The sequence below is a fragment of the Spermophilus citellus genome (genome assembly GCF_964194105.1).
Source record: "Spermophilus citellus genome assembly, chromosome: X".
Taxonomy (NCBI): domain Eukaryota; kingdom Metazoa; phylum Chordata; class Mammalia; order Rodentia; family Sciuridae; genus Spermophilus; species Spermophilus citellus.
In genome coordinates, this window is record NC_138190.1 from 86,859,907 (window position 1) to 86,881,518 (window position 21,612).

The window sequence follows — 21,612 nt, forward strand, 5'->3', positions numbered from 1 at the left end:
CACCAATTTGCAGTCCCACCAGCCCCACTTGCTCTTCTAACCATGTTTTTTTTTTTTTCATTTTCCCCCACAGGCACCTTCTCATTACTAGTATATTTTATTCCCCTTTCATACTTTCTCTTCCATCCATTTCTTTTCCTCAACTTGCTGTTATTTTTCAATTCTTTCTTTACTAAACTTTGCTATTTCATGTGGAAATGCTCATTACTCCTATCTTCTTGAAGCTCTATTCTTTGTCATATGTAATTCCTTATGCTCTGGTTCTTCTAATGTGTTTCTATTTCTTACCTGTTCTCTATATGGGCTCTTTCTTTGTGGTTGTTCATTACCTAGATGTATTCCCATAATTCCATTCTTGAACTTACTCTAGAAAACACGATTCAAATCTATTCCTCTGGTTTCATCTCTCATCTGTAGGCTTATGATCTTACTGTCAAACTTTAGACATATATATTCAAATGGCAGCTGCTGTTTTACCTGGATACCTCAAAGCCATTTAAAATGTATTCATCAAAAGTAGAAACCTGTGAACTCCCCAATGCTACTTTTTTCACTTTCTATATCTAATCAGGCACCAAGCTGTCACTATTTTATGTCTTTATCTCCAGCCATATTCTTCCCCTAAATTCTTAGGTCTCTAACATCTTTCCTAAAGTTGTACTACTTAGATTGTGGGTTGTTGATCAACACCATTGGTATCACCTGGAAGCTTATTAGAAAACATAATCTTAGGCCCCACTGCAGAACTACTTAGTCAGAATCTGCATTTTAACAAGATCCCTAGGTGATTTGCACCCAGTAAATTTTGAAAAGCATTATCCTTCCATAACCTCCTAACTACTCTCCCTCGCTCCAGTTTTTTTTCTGCCCAAACATACCCTCAATTAAACCACTGAAGTGTTTTAGTTAAAATGCAAATATTTTCTTATTGTTCCCCTTCTTAAAAAATCCTCCATTGTCTCACCATCTTCTAAGAATAAATACTAAGCTTCATAGCTATGCACCTTCTTATTCTTGCCTATCTTCTCCAGGCTCACTCTTTTCTGCTCCCTGCCATAATCTATGCAGGTCATTTCCTGTGAACCATTTGTGGTTTCCAGAAACCATTGTCTTGTTTCTTGTCTCTATACTTTTGTTCATGCTGTCATATTGCCTGAAATAATTCCCATAACCCTCCTCTGGCTAACTCCTATTAATTGTTTAAAATGCAGCTGCTACCTGGAAGCCATTTTACTTCCTTCAAGGCTAATTTTCTATGCTTTCTTAACTTGCATTTCCAAGTATCTCTCCATGTGTTTTTATCTCCCATTACAATGTGAGATCTTTGAAGGATGGGGCGTTATTTAACTCTTTTATAATTCCAGTACTAGAAATAAAAACTGGCACAAAAATTAGTCCTACCTCAATAGAGATTGGTATAATATATAAATTAGTGAACTGTTAATTAATATTTATCAAGTGCTTACTCCATGTTTGTACTATTTTATCCTACTTAAAGTGATTCAACATATCCCCCAAAGTTCCATACAGATGTGATTTTATCTATGATCTTATTTTATTTCTTTTTTATTATTTTGGTACCAAGGATCGAACCCATGGGTGCTTAAACACTTAGCCACATCCCCAGTCCTTTTTATTTTTATTATAAGACAGGGTCTCACTAAGTTTCTTAGGGCCTCACTAAGTTGCTGAGACTGGCAGGATGTGATCCTCCTGCCTCATCATCCTGAGCTGCTGGGATTACAGGTGTGCACCATCACTCCTGGGTATTTATGCCTTTAAATGTTGATTTAAGCAAGTGTAGAAATAGAAGTGATAGGGCTTCTGAAGGTAAAAGATGGTTAGAGAAATGACAGACTTCCTGTTGTTAAGATATTTTTCCTATCTCTGAGCTGAAAGTATCTGAGATAAGTGGCTTATAGTTTAGTGGCATAGAGTAAATTTTAATTGAATCAACTATGAGTAGTGTTTGCACTTTTGTCACTATTAAAGGGGAAATCATTTTAGTACTCTGAAGTTTCAAGGTTATTATAATGAGAGAAAAAGAATTTTAGTGAAATTTTCATATGATGAGGAGGGAGGGGAATGATCATCAATTTAATTTAATCCAGTCATTGAAGTCATTTTACACTAGTTTCTGAAGCTAGAACTCAAAGAATAGATTTGTCCTTTCTTGCCTGTTGCCTGAAGAGCAGTAAACATTTGAGAATTTAAAAATTGCTAGAGAAATTAAATTAACTAATGAGGATTTCAAAGAACTGTGGCAGTAGAAGCCCATATTACAAATAAGCAGACAGTAAGAAAAAAACAATTTGACATATGCCACCTTAACTCTTTCACTCTTTACCAATTTCTCCTTTATGTTTCAACCTTCCTCTCCATCTGCTGTTGCTTATATGTGTTTCTTCCATATCTAATCTCTTTTCTCGTTTTTTTTTCCTTCATCATTCTCACTGCTTTCTTTATGTCCTTTATCCAGCCCAGGCCTTATTAGCCCAGGAATGGCTACCATAACGATATGGAACTAAAGTATGTATGTATTTTTATTTATTGTATTTGTTTTGTTTATCTTACTAATTTCTAGCTCTATTATTGCACTTAATGCCTTGCCTTCACATGCAACTCAACATATCTAAAAGTGAATCAATAATATTCTCTAAAACTAACTTGAATTTCCCAAGATTTTTGTCTTTGCCAGTAGGACCATTATTTATTAGCCATCTATACTTGAATCTTTGAGGGCATCTTTGACTACTTACATGCTGTCCATCCTCAAGTATTATAAAATATTAGAACTGGTTCTCCTTTCTATAGTCCTTTATTGTATTTCCTCTACCATCATATTGCACCTTAATGCTGTAAGAACCTTTTGGAATGGCTTATTTGTATCTCTTACATTCTAGTAATGAAATATTAAGCCTGGATCAATTATGTTTTCCACCTTTTCTGTTTCAGCATACAGGCTACTGAGTAATGCTGAGACAATTATATAAGTTTAGAGATTGAGTACCTCTTCAGAATCTTGGTATCTAACCACTTTGGGTCTTTAGTCCTACTTAACCTTTTTCTTTTCCTTCACTTTTCTCCTTAGCAATCATTTTTAATTCTTTTTTATTTATATATAACAGCGGAATGCTGCTATATATAAATAAAAAAAAATATAACCCCGTTCTTTACATTCTTATTATATATATAGAGCTCAATTTTTCATATCTCTGGTTGTATACATAGTATACTCAAGCCAATTCATGTTTTCATACATATACTTTGGATAATAATGATCCTCACATTTCACCATCATTAATAATCCCATGCTTGGGGCTGGGGATGTGGCTCAAGCGGTAGCGCGCTCGCCTGGCATGAGTGCGGCCCGGGTTCGATCCTCAGCACCACATACCAACAAAGATGTTGTGTCCGCCGAGAACTAAAAAAATAAATATTAAAAATTCTCTCTCTCTCTCTCTCTCTCTCTCTCTCTCTCTCTCTCTCTCTCTCTCCTCTCTCACTCTCTCTTTAAAAAAAAATAATCCCATGCTCCCTCCCTTCCCCTCCAACCTCTCTGCCCTGTTGAGCTCCTCTGTTCCTCCCATGCTCCCACTCCCTATCCCACTATGAATCAGCCCCCTTATATCAAAGAAAACATTTCGGCATTTGTTTTTTTTTCGGAGGGGGTTGGCTAACTTCATTTAGCATTATCTTCTCTAATTCCATCCATTTATCTGCAAATGCCATGACCCTTAACAATCATTTTAAAACTGTATCACTCTCCAAGACTCTCTTCCCTTGCTCCACGCTCCCCCTCATCACACTTCTTAGACAAGCTTCTTTCTTAATTTCATCAACAAGGAATTGTCCATCAGATGTGGATTACTAAGTATCTTGCCCTTCCCAGATCCTCTTCCTCCTCTAACCCTAAGCACCTCCTGCAGATACTTCTCTTATAACCCTGAGTTCCCTTTTAACTACAGCACTCTCCTTGTTTCCTTGGTAGCCAGGTTTCTGTTTTTTAAAAACGTATTCTACCCTTACTGTCTTAATTTGTTATTCACTCACTCCTCAATTCATTGCCATTGTTGGTCCATATTCACCCAGCCTTCATGCTACCACTCTATCATATCACTCCAGTGAAACTACTCCTCACTGGGTCATAGTGACCTCCAAATTTCTAAATGCAGTGGACATCTTTACTTAGCTTCCTAAAACATTGTTTTCTCTGTTCATCATTATAACCCCATCCTTTACATTTTGTACTTTGCATAGGCTCCTCCTTCTCTACTATCTTGGTTTAAAGAGTGACATTCTCCAGGGTTTTTATCATTATGTTGCTATTCCTATGCACACCTATACATTATGTTAAGGAGATTTCACCCATTCTGATTATTTTAATTATCCCCATGTCCTGACATCTCCAAAATCTCTCTGGACTTTCTTCTGTCTGTTCAGACTCTTATCTATAACTGCCTATTGGATAACTTTACATGAATGTTTCAAGAATATTTCATATACCCTTAAGTATTCAAACTTATACTCATTATTACTTATGCTTCTACTCTGTAAAACAACACTTCCTTCTGAAGTTCCAGTTTCAGTTAGTGGGATCATCACCCACTCAATTACCAAAGTAGGATTCTGGGAATTATTTTACACTCCTCTAGATTCCTCTCTCTCCCTTACCCCTCACTTCACCTAGTCACTAAGTTTTACCAATTTTGATACTAAACATTTCACCAACTTGCCTGTTTCTCTCTACTTCTACTTAGAACCTTTTAGTCCATGTCTTCATTTTCTCTTGCCCTGTTAATTGTATTCACTTCATGTATGTGGTCTCCTTACATATAGGCTTGTTCCTCCTTTTAAAAATATTTATTTTTTTAGTTATAGGTGGACACAATGTCTTTATTTTATATTTATATGGTGCTGAGGATCAAACCCAGTGCCTTGTGCACTCTACCTCTGAGCCATAATCCCAGCCCCGAGGCTTGCCCCTCTTAAAATTATATTCTATATTGTAGCCAAAAGAGACATTCTTCAAAAACACATAGTTGAACAACCATGTCATTTACTACTTAAAACACTTCAAGTTTTCTTAACATACAGAAAAAAAGTTTTAGGTCTGTCTTTGATCTGACGCCTTATGCCTTGCTCAACTTGTCCCCTGGTATTTTACTCTACAACAATTCCAATTTTTAAAAAAAAAAAATCCTAAAAACCTATCAGTGTTTTTTTTTCTATTTCCTGTATCAATAAGGCTCTTAGCAACTCTTTCCATCAAGTTAACTATTTTTCATCCTTCCAAGTTTAGGTAAGTCATTGTCTTTCCTGGTAACCCATTTTTTGCAAGTTTTCCCACAAATTTTATTATTATTTTTTGGATTGTCAATAAGAGTAAGGAGTTTAATTCAATTATTAGAAGAAAAAGATTTTTAAAATGGATAACAAAGTAAAACAATTCTACAAGGTATCAATTCTCAAAATTTTTGCCTCAGGACCTACCCTCTTATAACTCAAAAATTATAAAGAACTACAAAGAGTGTCTACTTGTATAGATCACTTCCATTGGTATTCACTGTTTGGGAAATTAAAACTGAAATTTTTATTTTTTTAATAATTATTATTTTCTCTAAAATAACAAAATAAGCCCATGGCATATTAACATAAATAACGTTTTAAGGAAAAAACTACATTTTCCAAAACAAAAATTTAGTGAACAGAGTACTACTGTGCTATATATTTTGCAAATCTCACACCTGGCTTGAGAGAATAGCTAGATTCTCATATATGCTGTAAATATAGTCTGTAAATTCCAGAAAGCAAAAATAAAACAGACAAAACTGACCACTATGCAATAAAACTAGAAATTAATACAATTGAAAATTTAAAAGATCCTTTCATCTGAAAATTTTTATTGGTTCTTTTTAGTTATACATGATAGTAAAATCCATTTGATATAATTATATAAGCATGGAATATATCTTATTCTAATTAGGATGTCATTCTTGTGTATATACATTATGGTATGATTTACTGTGGTGTATTCATATCTTCAGATAGGAAAATTATGTCAGATTCATTCCACTGCCTTTCCTTTTCCTTCTCTTCTCTTCATTCCCCTTTGTCTAATCTACTGAATTTCTCTTCTTGCTCTACCTTATTATGGGTTAGCTTCCACATATCAGAGAAAACATTCAACCTTTGGTGTTATGGGACTGACTTATTTCATTCAGAATGATAGTCTCCAGATCCATCCATTTAAGAGCAAATGTAATAAAAACATTCTTCTCGATGGCTGAGTAATAAATATTTCATTGTGTATATATACCACACTTTCTTTATCCATTCATCTGTTTAAGGGTACCTAGGTTGGCTCCATAGCTTACCTATTTGAATTAAGCTATAAACATTGATGTGGCTGCATCATTGTAATATGCTGATTTTAAATCCTTTGGATATGTACTGAGGAGTGGGATAGGTTGGTCAAATGGTGGTTCCATTCCTTTTTCTTTTTTTGAGGAATCTCTATACTGCTTTTTAGAATGGTTGCACAAAATTGTAGTCCCACTAGCAATGTATGAATGTACCCTTTTCCCCATGTCCTCACCAACATTTATTTTTAATTGTCTTTCTTGACAATTGCCATCATGACTGGAGTGAGATGAAATCTCTGTAGTTTTAATTTGCATTTCTCTAATTGCTAGAGATGTTGAACATTTTTCATACATTTGTTGACCATTCGTATTTCTCTTTTGAGAAGTATCTTTAGACCCTTATACTGTGCTAAGTGCCTATGCCTCACTGTGCTCCCATACCTCTCAAACATACTTTTCTTACTTTTACCATCTGAGATTGAAATCCTTTGTTCATTTATCTGTTTCTCGCATTGGTCTTGTAGGAAAACTGGCTGTTTAATTCATTTCGTACTTCTAACATGTAGCATGATGCTTGGTGCCACATAGATACTCACATTTTGTTGAACAGATTGTTCAAATTCCACACATCATGCTCATTTCTGTCTCTTCCATATTTGATGTTGTTTCATCCGCTGGTAAGCTTTCCTTACAATTCAAATCCTTCCTGTACTCTGTGATCCATCACAATTTCCCTTACTGCTATAGCTCTTGCTATTATACTTTTTCTCTTATAGTCTACTGTTCATTGACAATTGCATCAATTATAGCCCCACAACTAACTCACTCTCCTTGAGACAAGGGGTTATATTTTATTCTGCAACACACTTCTTAGTGCTTTATATGGTAATGAGTTTTTCTCAATTTATATTTGGTAATTGCTTATTTTGGGAAATATCATGTAGGGGGATAAATATAGATTTAGACATGTGTTTGAAGCCACTTGCGAATTTGCACCTCAAATTTGTTGGGTAAAAAGTAAAAATAATGTAACATCATAGGATTGAACAAAGGTGAAGTGAAATAATGTGTAAGTGTGCGTGTGCATGTGTGTATGAGTGTGTGTGTAGAGAGAGATAGAATAGATTCCTCTGTGTATATATAGATATGTGTATGTATGTGTGTGTACGTATATCTCATCACAGAATAGGTTTAAATATTAATTTTTTAAAAAAGTTTTGTTTTCTATCATAATTCTAAGACAAGTAATTTGGATGTTTTCTGTTTTTCTTCATAAGTTCCAAATTAAGCTGCTTTTTATTTTTTTTACTTTCATGTAACTTTCAATTGTTGCCCCCAATTTAATACATTAGACCAGAGGTTCTCATCCTTGACTACACATTAGAATTATTTGAGGGGCTTTTAGATATCCCAATGCTCATATCATTCCACTGGTCAATTAAATTACCATCCCTGGATCCTACACATTGTGTTTTGTTTTTAAAAATTCATTGAGTGGTTCCAACATGAAGCCAAATTGGAAACTACAATGTTAGATTATAAAGACATACCCTACCCAATTCATGTTTTAAAAATAAAGACCTTTGTTCAAGGAGTTCTGAGATAGGGCTGTGATTAGGAGAAGATTGGACATCCAAGTGCTGGGTTGTCGAAGATTCTGAAAATTGCAGGATGCAAAGAAGCCTCAGTTTCTGGATAAACTCAGAAACAAAGGATCCTAGCAGGGGCAAGTACAGCAAATCTGAATGGGGCGAAGGAGCAGTTTCTAAGATAATGGAGAGTGTAAGAAATAATGAAGTTTTATTATAGGATTAGACCAGGAGTTCTGATCTTTAGATCAATGAATAGGTTTCCTGTCTTCAAAGAAAGTGTTTACACATTTTTTAACATTTATTTTTTAGTTGTAGATGGGCACAATGCCTTTATTTTATTTATTTATTTTTATGTGGTGCTGAGGATCCAATTCAGGGCCTTGCACATGCTAGGCGAGTGCTCTACTGCTGAGCCACAATCCCAGCCCTGTTTACACAGTTTTTATACATTATTTTATGAGATGTCTACAGATGAGAACAAGAAAAGAACATCATTCTGTGGAAAAGCCAAGGGCTAAAGTAATAGTAATCACACCACAGTAGTAGAACTGCCTCTGGATATATGATTGGCAGCTCTTCTGAAGTCCTATGTTGTCTCTATTAGACTCTGTCATAATTGTGGAGAAACAAAGGAGGAATTAAAGATAAAACTACATACAGTGTACTTTATAATTATAAGCACTAAATAAGTGCACAAATGCTCTGATATATAATCTGAGTTTTTAATCACAATAAAGATCATTGGCTCAGTCTAGGGAAGGTGCTCAACAATAGCTGAAAGTACAAACATCTGAAAAGCTTTCACAAAGTAAGGAAGCCATGTTCCACCCCTAAAGAGTCTGATTTAATTGATCTTACGTGGAGCTGTAACATGAATATTTCCCCCAAACAATTTTAATATAGCCAGCATTGAGGACCCCTTATCTAGAGGAAGCTAGGATTCCTTGCATACCTTGGGTGCCTTAAAAAATGCATAGTATTGGCCATATAAATCTGAACCTTAAAATAAGGATAGTAGTAATTTCCTATAAAAGGTTTTTGTAAAGATTCATTTTAGTGTCCCATGTTTTTCAGGAAGTCCAGAATCTTCAGTTGATCATTATCAAATCAGGGAGCCACTAATCACAAACTTGAAAGGGGCTGAAATTAACCAAGGAACAGGAAAATATTCCCTTGGTATATTTCTCATGAAATACCAGATAATAATAACTAATGATATTCATTAAAAAACAAATTGCCTGTCCCTGCCCCTAAAAGAGCGAATCATATTCTGCAGGATGATACCCCAGGTGATTCTTATCAGAGAAGTTTAGTAAACATTATAGTTTAAGTTGATATATTGTCATTCTGCTATTGATTTATGGTAGGAGGATATATATATATACCATAAGGATATAACCCCAGGATATATGTGTGTGTGTGTGTGTGTGTATGTGTGTGTGTATACACACACATATATTTATATGACCCCAATGCCCAGTTTTTATGTTTGTCATCTAGATTGTACTTTTCTTGGTATCAAAAAATATGGGAAAAATTATAAACAGAGAGTGATATGGTGAGCATGAAATCAGAATACAGGGATAGGAGGACAAATTTGGGGAGTCATTCATTCAAATTTTTACGTGACCTGCTGAGCTCTTCTGGTATCACACTAAGAGTATATCTTAATAGTGAACAGAGTCTCATGTCTTCAAAGTCAGCATCTTTCTTTCCACTTGACCATAGTCTTTTATTTCTGTGAATAATCTTCACTCAGACAAAACATATACTTCATAATGATTAATTTAGCTTCCTTTCCATGATTAGCTTATTGTTTGATATAAAAGAGGGTGACCTTAGTTGTCCGTAATATCTCTACAGCACCAATTTATTGCCTCATTTCCTAGTGTGGGTTTGTTTTTATATTTGACTTAGGAAATTTATTAATTTGTTTCTTCTGACCAAAGATGAAGTAGAAGGATGGTGAGAGTAAGACAATGAAAATAATTTATTCCCCCACTTCTATCCAAGAAGCAAACTATTAAGGTAGTTGGACATTTCCTATTTTATAGTTTTTGACTCTTTTAAAATGGTAACTAGCAGTTTTGTTTTAGAATTTTGCTTTCAGCTTTTATCCTGTGAGTGGGGCTCACTGAACCTCTCTCCTTTCTAAAATATGTGGAAATTACTTTGGGTAGCTAATGCACTACAGTGATTTCAGGTAAGAGTGTAAAAATTTGCTTTTGTTTGTCTTTAATCTTTTGGGACATTTCAGACTTTGGTTGGGTGGAAAAGAATTAGTGGCAAACAAAAAGAGGTTTGTCAAGGGACAAAGAGTCAAAAGTTGTGCAAGCACACTAAATTTGAGGTGCCTGCTACACCATCATGTAGCAACAGTAAGCAAGCAGATACCAGATTTTTAGGGAATAAATCAAAGTTACAGAAACAGTGTGGTATAGTGCAAAGAATTCTGGGGATTAAATTAAGAGACATGGGTACAAAGGCTCACTACTACTAAATGGCTCTGTGACTTTGACTAAGTCATTTTGCCATTCTGGGCCCAGTCCTAATTGGGAAATTTCAAGTAGATCATCTCTAATAAATTCTTCTCCAGTCCTAATATCAAATGATTCTAAGTGTATCCATACTAACCTTCTTAACTTGAACTTTCTATTTTTTTCAGCATTTAATATGAGAACCTACATTTGCCATATTTGTAGTATAACCTTTACATCTTTAGATATGTTCCGGTCCCACATGCAAGGGAGTGAACATCAAATTAAGTAAGTGGTTTTTTTGATAAAATGTTCCTGACACCAAACACATATTTCACAAAACTTCTCTGGGCATTCATTTCCTTATGAGTTGAACTGGATATGGTTAACAGTATTAGTAACATTGTACACTAGTGTTCCCAAGGGTGTTCTTGTGTCATGATAGTGTGCTGGAAGAGCTGGCTCTTTTGTATCCCTCCTGACCAGAGAGCATTATATTTTTTAGAGAGATGCTAAGGAATCATTCTCAGGCTAACCATACAAATTCAAAGCATTTCTAGAAGCTTGGCTTAGTTCCATGGTTTCAATGATCCAGTCAGCATTCAGTGAGGTGTAGTGGTTAAGAACAAAGGTTTTGCTGTTAGACAGACCTGGATCAGAATACTAGATCCATCTTTTATAAAGTGTATAATTGTGAAGAACTCTTATATAAGATTGTTAAAAACGAAATATAATAACATATGTAAGGTACCTGACTCGGACATAGGTGGAGCTCAATAAATGCTTAGTTAACAGTTATTTTAAGGAGATAATAATTGAATGTGCAATTGAGGAGTGGGTAATTTAGGTAATACAACAGAGGGACACTTAATTGTTATATAATTGGCTTATTTTTAAAAAATCAAATATAACATTTCTGTTACTTTATTATAGATGAATATTTAGGACCTAAATTGTCTGACTTGCCAAAATTAACCTACATTTAGTCATGTTAAGAAGAAATTCAGGGTTCTAGAATACTTGCCACATTTGTAGATCTATACAAGGAACTGATTAATCAAAACACATATCATTCTAACATTCAGATCAGACCATTTATTAGAGCATTAAATATTAATGGCCCTTACTCACACATCCAAACATGTCTTAAGGTTTTTAGTACATCAGCATCTGATATATATGCTCCTCCCTTTAATCCCAGCCAGAGAAAGTTTTCTTAAAAACAAAAATTGTGAGATGCCTGGGAGATATCTGATCATTCCCACTGTATCTTTTTACCATGAAAAGTAATTCTTTATAGCTTTAATCCTGAGGTTGATTTTAAAATTTTATTTGGATTTTTTTTTATTTTGAGAGCAAAGAAAATATTCAGAATAAAATATTCTTGTAACAAGAACTTTCTGTCCTTTTTGCAGAGAATCCCTTGTTATCAATCTAGTAAAGAATTCAAATACACAAGATTCTTACCAAGTTGAATGTGCAGATTATATCAAAATTCAGAAAACTAGAGAACTAGAGTATAGGACTTGTTTCAGAAAGATGGAAGAGAATTATTTGGAAAGCCTTGGGTACAGAGAAATGGTTGATTCCAGATCCAGACCTAAAATGTATGAAGAAAGACTTCCATTTGAGACTTTCCAGACATACCCAGGACCATACAATAATTCACAAGCAGTGGAAAACCAGTTACCGCATTGCTTACCAGCTCATTCAAAGAAGACACATGACTCTTTCAAAGATGAACTTGAAGATTACATCAAAGTGCAAAAAGCCAGAGGACTAGATCCAAACACTTGTTTTAGAAAGATGAGAGAAAACTCTGTGAACCGAGGTTATAGAGAAATGGTTGATTGTGGACCCAGACAAAGAATGTGTGAGCAAAGATTTTCTTTTGAGACTTCCCATACATACCACCAATCATACAGTAGTTCACCGGTGGAAGGCCAGTTACCTCGTTGGTTACCAGCTCATTCAAAGAGAACATATGACTCTTTCCAAGATGAACTTGATGATTACATCAAAGTGCAGAAAGCCAGAGGATTAGAGCCAAAGACTTGTTTCAGAAAGATAGTTGATAGCTCTGTAGAAACTCATAGGCACAGAGAAATGGTTGATAGCAGAACAAGATACAGAATGTTTGAGCAAAGACTCCCATTTGAGACTTTCCAGACCTATACAGGACCATACAATAGTTCACACACAGTAGAAAACCAGTTACCTCATTGCGTACCAGCTTATGACAGCAAACAGAGACTAGACTCTGTAAAGTACTCTCAACTTCCCAGAGACTATTTCTCAGAAAAACCAGTACCTCTGAACCTTAGTCAGCAAGAAAATAACTCTGGCCCATATAGTGCAGAATGTGAAATTTATAAGCACCTTTCCTCAGAAAACAACACCAGTGACGATCAAGCAGCTCATAAACGGCGACACCAGAAGAAAAGACGACACCTTGAGGAAGGTGAAGAAAGGCAAGAGAAGGAGCAGTCCAAGCATAAAAAGAAAAAGAGTTATGAGGATATGGATTTAGGCAAAGACAAGAGCATCCAACAAAGTAAACGAGAAGAGGATAAAGTCAGGGTCAGTTCAGGAAAACTTAAGCATCGAAAAAAGAAAAAAAGCCGTGATATATCCTCTGAAAAAGAAGAACGTAAGCACAGGAAAGAGAAAAGAAAATCTGTTGAAGAAAGGACAGAAGAGGAAATGCTTTGGGATGAGTCAATTCTTGGATTTTAAACTTTTAGTTTACCAAAGGATGATTTGAAGAAAATAGTATGGGTTTAGATAAAGACAGGAGAATCCAATGAAGAAAAGGAGAGTTTGATGTGGTCATTGTTGGTGCAGGAAAGCTTCATTGTTTTGTGTGCAAAAATTAAAAATGAATTGAAAGAAGAAACACACGAAAAGCCTAAGTCAGTCTTTTAGAAAGAAGAACAGCAGAGAAAATCAAACCTATGAAAGAAAAACAGAAAAGTCAGTATTTCGGGATGAATCTGCTTTTGGATTTTAAACTTTTAGTTGGTGTTTCCTCAAGGATGAACTGAAGAAAACATCAAGAAGATGAAATTAGATAAACACAAGAGCATCAGATGAAAAGGAGAGGTAGATACAGCCATTGTCAGTTAAGGGAAACTGGTTTTCTCTTTTCTTTCCCTTCCCTTCCCTTCCCTTCCCTTCCCTTCCCTTCCCTTCCCTTCCCTTCCCTTCCCTTCCCTTCCCTTCCCTCCCCTCCCCTCCCCTCCCCTCCCCTCCCCTCCCCTCCCCTCCCCTCCCCTTCCCTTCCCTCCTTCCTTCCTTCCTTTCTTTCTTTCCTTTTCTTTCCTTTTCTTTCTTTTTGTAAAACTTGAAATTTAACTGAAAAAAACAACCAAGAAAACCCAAACCTAACCTCTGAGAAACAAGAACATAAGAACACAAGAAGAACATAAGAGAAAAGGAAACTTATAAAAGAAGTCAGAAGAGTCAATGCTTTAGGATGATTCTATCCTCTAATTTCAAACTTCCTAGTTTTATTCCCTTAAGGTTGAAGAAATAGGTTGAAAAGTTTGGTTTTATTAAATAATTATTTGATTTTTCACATGGACAGTTAATGTAATCTCTATAAAAGCCAAGTGAACTGAAAGTATTCACTATGCCTTTTCCTCAAATTATTCTTCCTTAATTTTTTAAAAAAGAAGAAAAAAGAAAGAAAGATTATTAAATGTATCTTACATAAAATGTAATTTCCCTAAATGGGGTTATCTCTACTTTGTCCATCAGATTGCTGTGATAGTGGATTTTTTTACCCATGAGAGATAATTTATTTTTTAATGAGAGAATTATCAAGAGTTGCAGTGTACAGCCATACCACCCTGAACTCACCTGATCCTATTTGTTCTTGGAAACTAAGCATGGTCAGCCCTATGGGAGACAAGGCATTTCTGAATCCATTCCTTTTGGGGTTTGTGTTAGTGTTGGTGGTATTTTATTATCGATGTGTTTATTTATGTTTCTTAGTTTTCTCAAAAGAAAATGTATGAAACAATTTACACTGATTTTTTTCTTTGTTAAATCTAATTTGCAGTGTATTTTTGTATTTTCTAGTTCTGAAAGTGAAAAATTAAATAGTCTATAACAAACTTAGAAGATATATACTTTTAAAAAAAGTTCTCAAAGTGCTGATACAAAAATCACTCTATATTCTGGAAGTGTTTATATTAAAGTGTTCTAATTTCTATACATTGTTTTATTTAAATGATCATTTTCCATCCATAGATGATTGATCTTGGAGTGAAGGGGCAGTAATTAAATAGTTTGCACTTAATACTTCTGGGAAAATCACACTATAAAGCTATAATAATTTCATTGCTTTTACAGCTTGTCTAGTGGAAGCTGGTACTTTATCTTGAGCTTAGTGTTATCTTAGAAAAATATGACCAGCTAAATACTTGAAATTGAAGAAGGAAAAATTTTAAGTGATAGGGGCCCATGAGGGTTTATTACCTTTAAATTGTTTGATTTTGATGATTTTTTTTATTCTGGTGCTCCTTTTTTTTATCATCAGCAACTCCTGTAAGCATTTGAGCATCACTGTGGTATAATAGAAAGTATAATGGCCTGGGAATCCAAATCCCAGGGTTGGATTCCAGTTGTACCATCAAGTTGCAGCGTGATCTTGAGAATGCCATCAGAATCCAACATGGAGTCACCAGGAATAGGAAAAATAGGCTATAGTAGTCCCTTCACGTGCTAAACCTATTCAAAAAGTAAGTAAATTTTAATGGTGATATATCTGCATTTAGGCAAGCCATTTCATATTTGGTTTTTATATTTGAAATTTAAATAAAATGGTAGATATGTGCTAAAGCATGATATTATTGGTTGGGCTTATACCTAGTTAAATAAATAATCCCAAAGAGTTAGATGGTCCCCAAATCATTTTTTTCTTTCATGAGACTGTTAATATAAGATTATTTTATGCTATAGTATCATCCCCCCCCCCTTTTAAACCATATTTGGTATACTAGTGAAAGGAGAGGAAGAAGAGCCAAGATAGAACAAGTAGACTAAATTGTCAGCCACAAAATTGGCATTTTTTTTTTCTGAGCATACACACATAAATACAAAAGTACAAAGTTTTTTTTTTTCCGTACAGAAAATGCAAGATAAGATCAATTGAATCATTAACATTTTTACAGTTGATAAATTCTTATGCAGAAGTCTTTTTCTATTTAAATCTGTTGGGGTAATTCAACATTATATATCAAGAATATTCACTAAGATACCAAATTACTGTGTTATTCTCAAAATGTATAGATACAATGTTCCATTAAAATTAGCCATACATAACTTTATAGAAGATGAATCATGTAAATTTAAAAAAAAAACATTTAAATTGGGTAGTGTGGCTATTGGAACAAATAGGGTGTGGTTTTGATTACAATCTTAAGGCAGTAACTTGGCTTGCCCAAGAAAAGTGGTTTTCAAAGATTTTAGGATAAATTTTTTTGGCAAAAGTAAATTATTTGTTAACCAGAAAATTTAATTTTATGGTTGAAGCTGGTGACAAGCACTTGGAACCCAAGTTTTGCATATTTGCTCTGCTCCCATCTTCTGCCTCTAAGCATCTGGAGGTAAGAATATATCTAAGTCAAGATACATCAACACACAGAGAGAAGATATAAAGTGATCTCCACTTCTGGAGTTGACTGCTGACTCTGTTAAGATTAAATTCAGTAGTAAAAGTTTTTTAAAAATCCTGCACGGGGTATGGAAGACAATATAAAGACTTATTTGAGGAAAAATAATTTAATATATTACATATGAAAGCAATGTTTGGGGATGTATTACATGTTTGGTTTGAAAGACCAATATCTAGACATAAATTCACATGTGATCTGAGGCAAATGTTAAAGACAGTATTCAGAACAAGTAAACTAATAGTACCTAACTTCAGAGATGTGCCCTGAACTGGATAGTAGAAATGAGCAAACATAGGCTTAATTTGAAAAATATTTTTCAAAAATGGGAGTTTTATAAAAAAATATATAATTGGCTGTCCTATTATATACATGCATTGAGAAAATAATAGCTGACTATCAGTATTGTGCCAGAAAGGGACCTGAGGAAGAAATGAACATATGTCCTGTTTCGCAAAAAGCTCACACAGTCCACAAGAGGAAAAGGACCAATAAACAGGTAATTGTGATATGAATTGGATAAAGGCTACAACAGGAATGATGATGAAGGGGAACGTGGCATTCAGGAAAGGCTTCACAAAGGAAACTGTTCTAAATAAACTTCCCGGTTCAAAGTTGTATCTCTTTAATATGTCCATGTAGCTAGAAGGCACCTCAAACTTAATATATCCAAAATAGAGTGCCTGCCTCTGTCATTATTAATCATTCATTTTCTAGTTTACCCATTTATGTAAAAATCTTCATTCAGTTGCTCAAGCAAAAACAAACAAACATTTTTGAGCATCTCTTCTTTGCATTAAACCAAACAATTCCTCTTAATTATATGACCAAAAGAGGAAAATATGTTTGAGAGCAACTAAAACATTAGAAGTCATTACAGTTTCTGAATTACAGGTAAGTGAAGAAAACTGCACAGGATCATCAAAAGAGAACTGTAGTGAACTAACTCCTTGAGGATCTCAGAACCATTCAGCATACATTTTCCTCCAGGGTAAATCCATGTGAAAAAAGAAAACTTCTAGTTTCTGAAATCAAATTGAACAGAGCAGAAAGATTGTAAGGAAAATGTAAAATTCATATGTTAGAGGATGGGAGAAGAATCTAGAGAAAGCAGATCTCAGAAAGCATTATGGCACCAAAATAAATATATAAACATGAGATTAACACATTAGACCAAGACCTGTTGAATGTGAACACCAGAAAATGCAGACAAAAAGCAGCTGGAACATCTGACCTAGTAATTTTTTAAGTGCGCTAAATGGAAGAAAACATTTAACCCTTTGAAACAGAACGAATCAGAAAAATAATCCAGAAACAGTCAACTGGAGGGTGTGAAACAAAAACTGACGGAAGGAAACAATTACAAAAAAAAAAAAAATCCATAAATGAAAGACTTGGAAGGTAGGAGAAACACTGTGATAAAAATGGTAAGGAAGATAAGAGCAAAGTGAAGGCAATTTTTAATTATATAAAAGATTGATAGAAGTAATAAATAGGTAAAAGAACCAATGGAGATCTAAATTAAATATGTTGTATTGGATGCTGTATTGTGCTGACCCAAACCATCCTCTATCTGTCACACCTTTTTCAGGTGAGAGGCATTCATTTCTCCAGTTTCTAGGGAATAGTCCTTGTCTAAGGAAACTGTCCTTCCTAAGACCAGGCCTCCTGCTTCAATCTGGGACACCTGCAAAAGGCTATTCTAGTTACAGAGTTCCTTATGGGATGAGCAGAGGTATTTGTCGTGATATCCTTCTATCACTGCCTTACAAATATTTTTTCTTTTCTGATACCCCTTTAAATTGCCTTCATCAAATCCCTACCTCATAATAATTTCTTCCCAGAACCTTACCTAGGACAAGAGGAACCAGAAATGGTCTTAGGAAATAGACACCAAAAAGGGGCGGTTTGGAGCAGGCAATATGGATTCTCTTATTTGTAGGAGGTAAAATACAGATGGTAGGTGGTTTCTGTCATGCTATGGCAGTATAGTTTTAAAAGTTTCACCAGTGATGCTGTTGGACAGGAATATACATGCATGTGTAATATCTCAAGCAGTTGAGAGGATCAGGGGACATAGCAATTATATGAAAACTGCTAAATTTCAGAGTCATTGTTGCATTGGAGAAAGAAATTGAAGGCTGACAGAAACACCAATTTAAGGAAAAATATGAAAGTTAAAAGGTGTTATGATTTAGATATCTGGTATACCCCAGAAGCCCATGTGTGAGAATGCAAGAAGGTTTAGAGGCCAGATGATTGGGCTATGAGAACTTAACCTAATTAGTGTGTTAATTCCTTGATAGGGATTAATTGAGTGGTAACTGAAAGTGGGTAGGGTGTGGCTGAAGGAGGTGGGTCATTAAGGGAATGCCTTTGGGGTTTATATTTTGTGGTTGTGAGGAGAGTTCTCTCTCTGCTTCCTGGTGCCATGTCCCCAACAGCTTTCCTCTGCTACACACTTCTGCTGTGATATCCTGCCTCACCTCAGGCCCTGAGAAATGGAATTCACTGTCTGTGGATTCAGACTTCCAAAGCAGTGAGCCCCAAAATAAACTTTTCCTCCTTAAAATTGTTCTTGTCAGATCTTTTGTTCACAGCAGCAAAAATATGTCTAAACTGAAGGCATCCTTGGTAGCATATAAAGGGATTTTCATCTCTTCATCTTCATCATACCTTCCCCTGGACCCTCTGAACTCTAGAATTGCCAGATAAAATACGGGATGACTAGTTAAATTTGAATTTCATATAATGAGCTAATTTTAGTATAAATGTGTTAGTGGAATATTTGAGATAAAATACACTTAAAATTGTTTATATAAAATCCAAAATTAACTGGGTGTCATTATATTTAATTAGTTTTGATAAATGTGGCCACTTAACACATTTCTAACAATTAATGGCTAGCATTCTTTTCTTGCTTGAAGATAATATTGCCTTGAAAGACAATAAGGCCCTTCCCCAAGCATTTATACCCATCACTCCTACTGTCCATCAGACCAATTACTATGATCAAACCACAGTTTAACCCAGCCTGAGAAGTACTAGTCTTATAAGGGGAAAAAGAGAGACTGTATGTATTCAACAGAAGGAAAGAACTAGGAAGAGGTTTGGTGGAACTGGTCTCTAAGATTAGACTATTTATGGCCAGAATGTAAAAGAGCTCTAGGTTTCTAGGAGGAGCTCCAGGAGAAGGGCAAGTCAGGAAAGAGTAAGAGTGGGCTCTCCAGAAATGGGGCATGGAGGACTTTGATAAACAGTATTAGTAGCCTTGTTCTGTTATGAAGCAGGAGTTGCTATGGTTTGAATGTATTTATATTCTCCATAATTCACATGCTGGAAACCTAAATTCTCAATGCATCAATATTGGGAGGTAGGACATAGTGGGAGGTGCTTAGATCATGAGAGTCCTGCCCTCACAAGTGGATTAATGTCACTATACAAAGGACTTGTGGATGTGGCTTCATTCTCATCAGTGCTTATGCCATATGAGGAATGGTTTTTACCACCCCTCTCCCACCCCTGATAATAAGTATTCAAGTCACCATCCTGGAAGTGGAGACAAGGCCCTTAACAGACAACAAATATATGCCAGCATGTTGATTTTGGACTTTGCAACCTCTATAACAGTGAGAAATAAACTTCTGTTTTTTTATAAATTACCCAGTCAAGTCTCAGACGTTCTGTCATAATAGCACAAATATAATATAACAGGAATCATGAAATATTTCTAAGCAAAAAATAAAATAAAAAGTTGGATTGGATTGTCTCTGATGATATTTTATGAGTCTAATGTGCTCATAAAACACATTTAGTGTGAAGCTGGAGGCTAGGCAGGGAAGGAGACACAACATAGAATCTGTACAGTAATCTAAGTGTGATATTAGGTAATAGGGTAGTATCAGAGAGAACTGGGAGTGAGACACAGAGGGAGAAAAACTGTAGGATTCCTTGACAAAACTGAAATGCTAGGCTAGGTCATAGATTCCTAATGAATATTTGAACTGAGAGGAAAGTGGGAAAGCAAAGCCCTATTTAGATGGGCTAATATCAGAAACACTGATACAAAGAAAGTCAAACTGAGATCATGCTGAGATTAATGGAAAGAGGCTTCAGATTGAAATAAAACCAAATAATTTTTCATTACAAATGTTAAGTTTCTTAGGACATTTGAGACCAAGGAGGATTTTAAAAAATTTTAAGTATGTAATAATCGACCTATAACACTTGGGATCAGTAAAGCTTCACCCTGTACCTCAATTTAAGATAAGCACTTAGTAAAAAGATGTTTGGGAATAGCAAGGATCAGTCATATTATGGAAAAGTCAAAAAGGATTCCCCACATACCTGTTATTCTAGAATATGCCATATGGGTACAACCTCACCAGATGTTTGGTGTATTTGTTTTCTTCCCTGTTTTTAATGAGTAGTTCATATAATTCTTAAGCATATTATGACAAGGTTCTGGAGGAAGATTTCATAAAATCTTTCAAAATTTTTTATTTATCTTTAATTGGCACATGGAAGATAGAACACTATAGACAGGAAATCTAATTGTGTACTTCTTTTCAAAATATTAGCTGTACATCAATCTCACCTCACCAGCTAGACACAAATGTAAAGGATATTTATTAGAAAAAAGAAAGCATAGGTGCAAGGTAACCCCAAAGAGATGGAGAAGAAGGAAGTGTGCAGTACTTAGGTGATTTTCATAAATGGTGTATCTAAGAATATAGAAATAGGTATAGGCAGAACTGAGAGTCATCAAGCTCTTCTGTATCCTGAAATGCTGTATAAAGTAACTAAGAAAGTAAGCATTCATTTGACTGTATATTCTCCACATAATGTTTCTCTTTTGCAGAGCTCATAGATCCCTGAAGAGGTTGGGTGGGGCAGAGTTTATTTCCATCCCAGAAAAAGATAAAATCCTGGCCTTATATATTTCTGCATCTTACATCAAATAAAATCAGTAGGTGATACTGAAATGTTCCTTGAATTCACTTCTATGTAATATATCTTATTCAGTAACTAGAAGTAAACTACCATGTACCAACATAACTCATAGTGCCAAAAGTGGGAGAGAAAACAGGATCCTAACATGTAAATGGTTCAGGCAATGGATTCAGATTCAGAAGACTGGGTTCAAATAATCACTGACACTCATTTGTTTTAGGGTCACTGGAGGCAAGTCATTTAGCTACCTTAACCCTTTTTCTGATTTGTGACAGGAAGACTTTGTAAAAAAAAATTTCACTTAGTAAGGTTATTTAAGGACTAAATAATATAATATGCCAATATATTTTCTGACATATTGAACTCTCAATAAATGTAATTTAATTAGAATGCCAAGTAGAGTAGTATTGAGGGAAACATGACTAAATTGACCAAAATTCAGTTGCTAAATTACATGATGGTAACCCTAGGAAAAATCCCTTTCCAGTAATAACAGCCAAATATAAAATAGGTTATCTCAAAGGTTACTGAATAATGGAGTGTTCAA

At 35.0% G+C, this 21,612-nt stretch overlaps 1 protein-coding gene across 8 annotated transcripts in view; it reads left to right on the forward strand.

Annotated features, from left to right (window-relative positions):
• The window catches only part of ZMAT1 (zinc finger matrin-type 1), a 51,933-nt gene extending 33,272 nt beyond the window's left edge, over positions 1-18,661 (forward strand). For 7 of the 8 annotated variants that reach the window (XM_081277838.1, XM_081277839.1, XM_081277840.1 and 4 more), the window contains 2 exons: positions 10,623-10,722; positions 11,850-13,594. In XM_081277838.1, the coding sequence (XP_081133964.1) occupies positions 10,623-10,722; positions 11,850-13,170 (1,421 nt within the window). In that variant the 3' untranslated portion in view covers positions 13,171-13,594. Of the gene's footprint in view, positions 1-10,622; positions 10,723-11,849; positions 13,595-14,977 lie in introns of those variants that run through there. The other variant, XR_014020080.1, reaches the window with a different exon arrangement.
• The last annotated feature ends 2,951 nt before the right edge of the window (positions 18,662-21,612 follow it).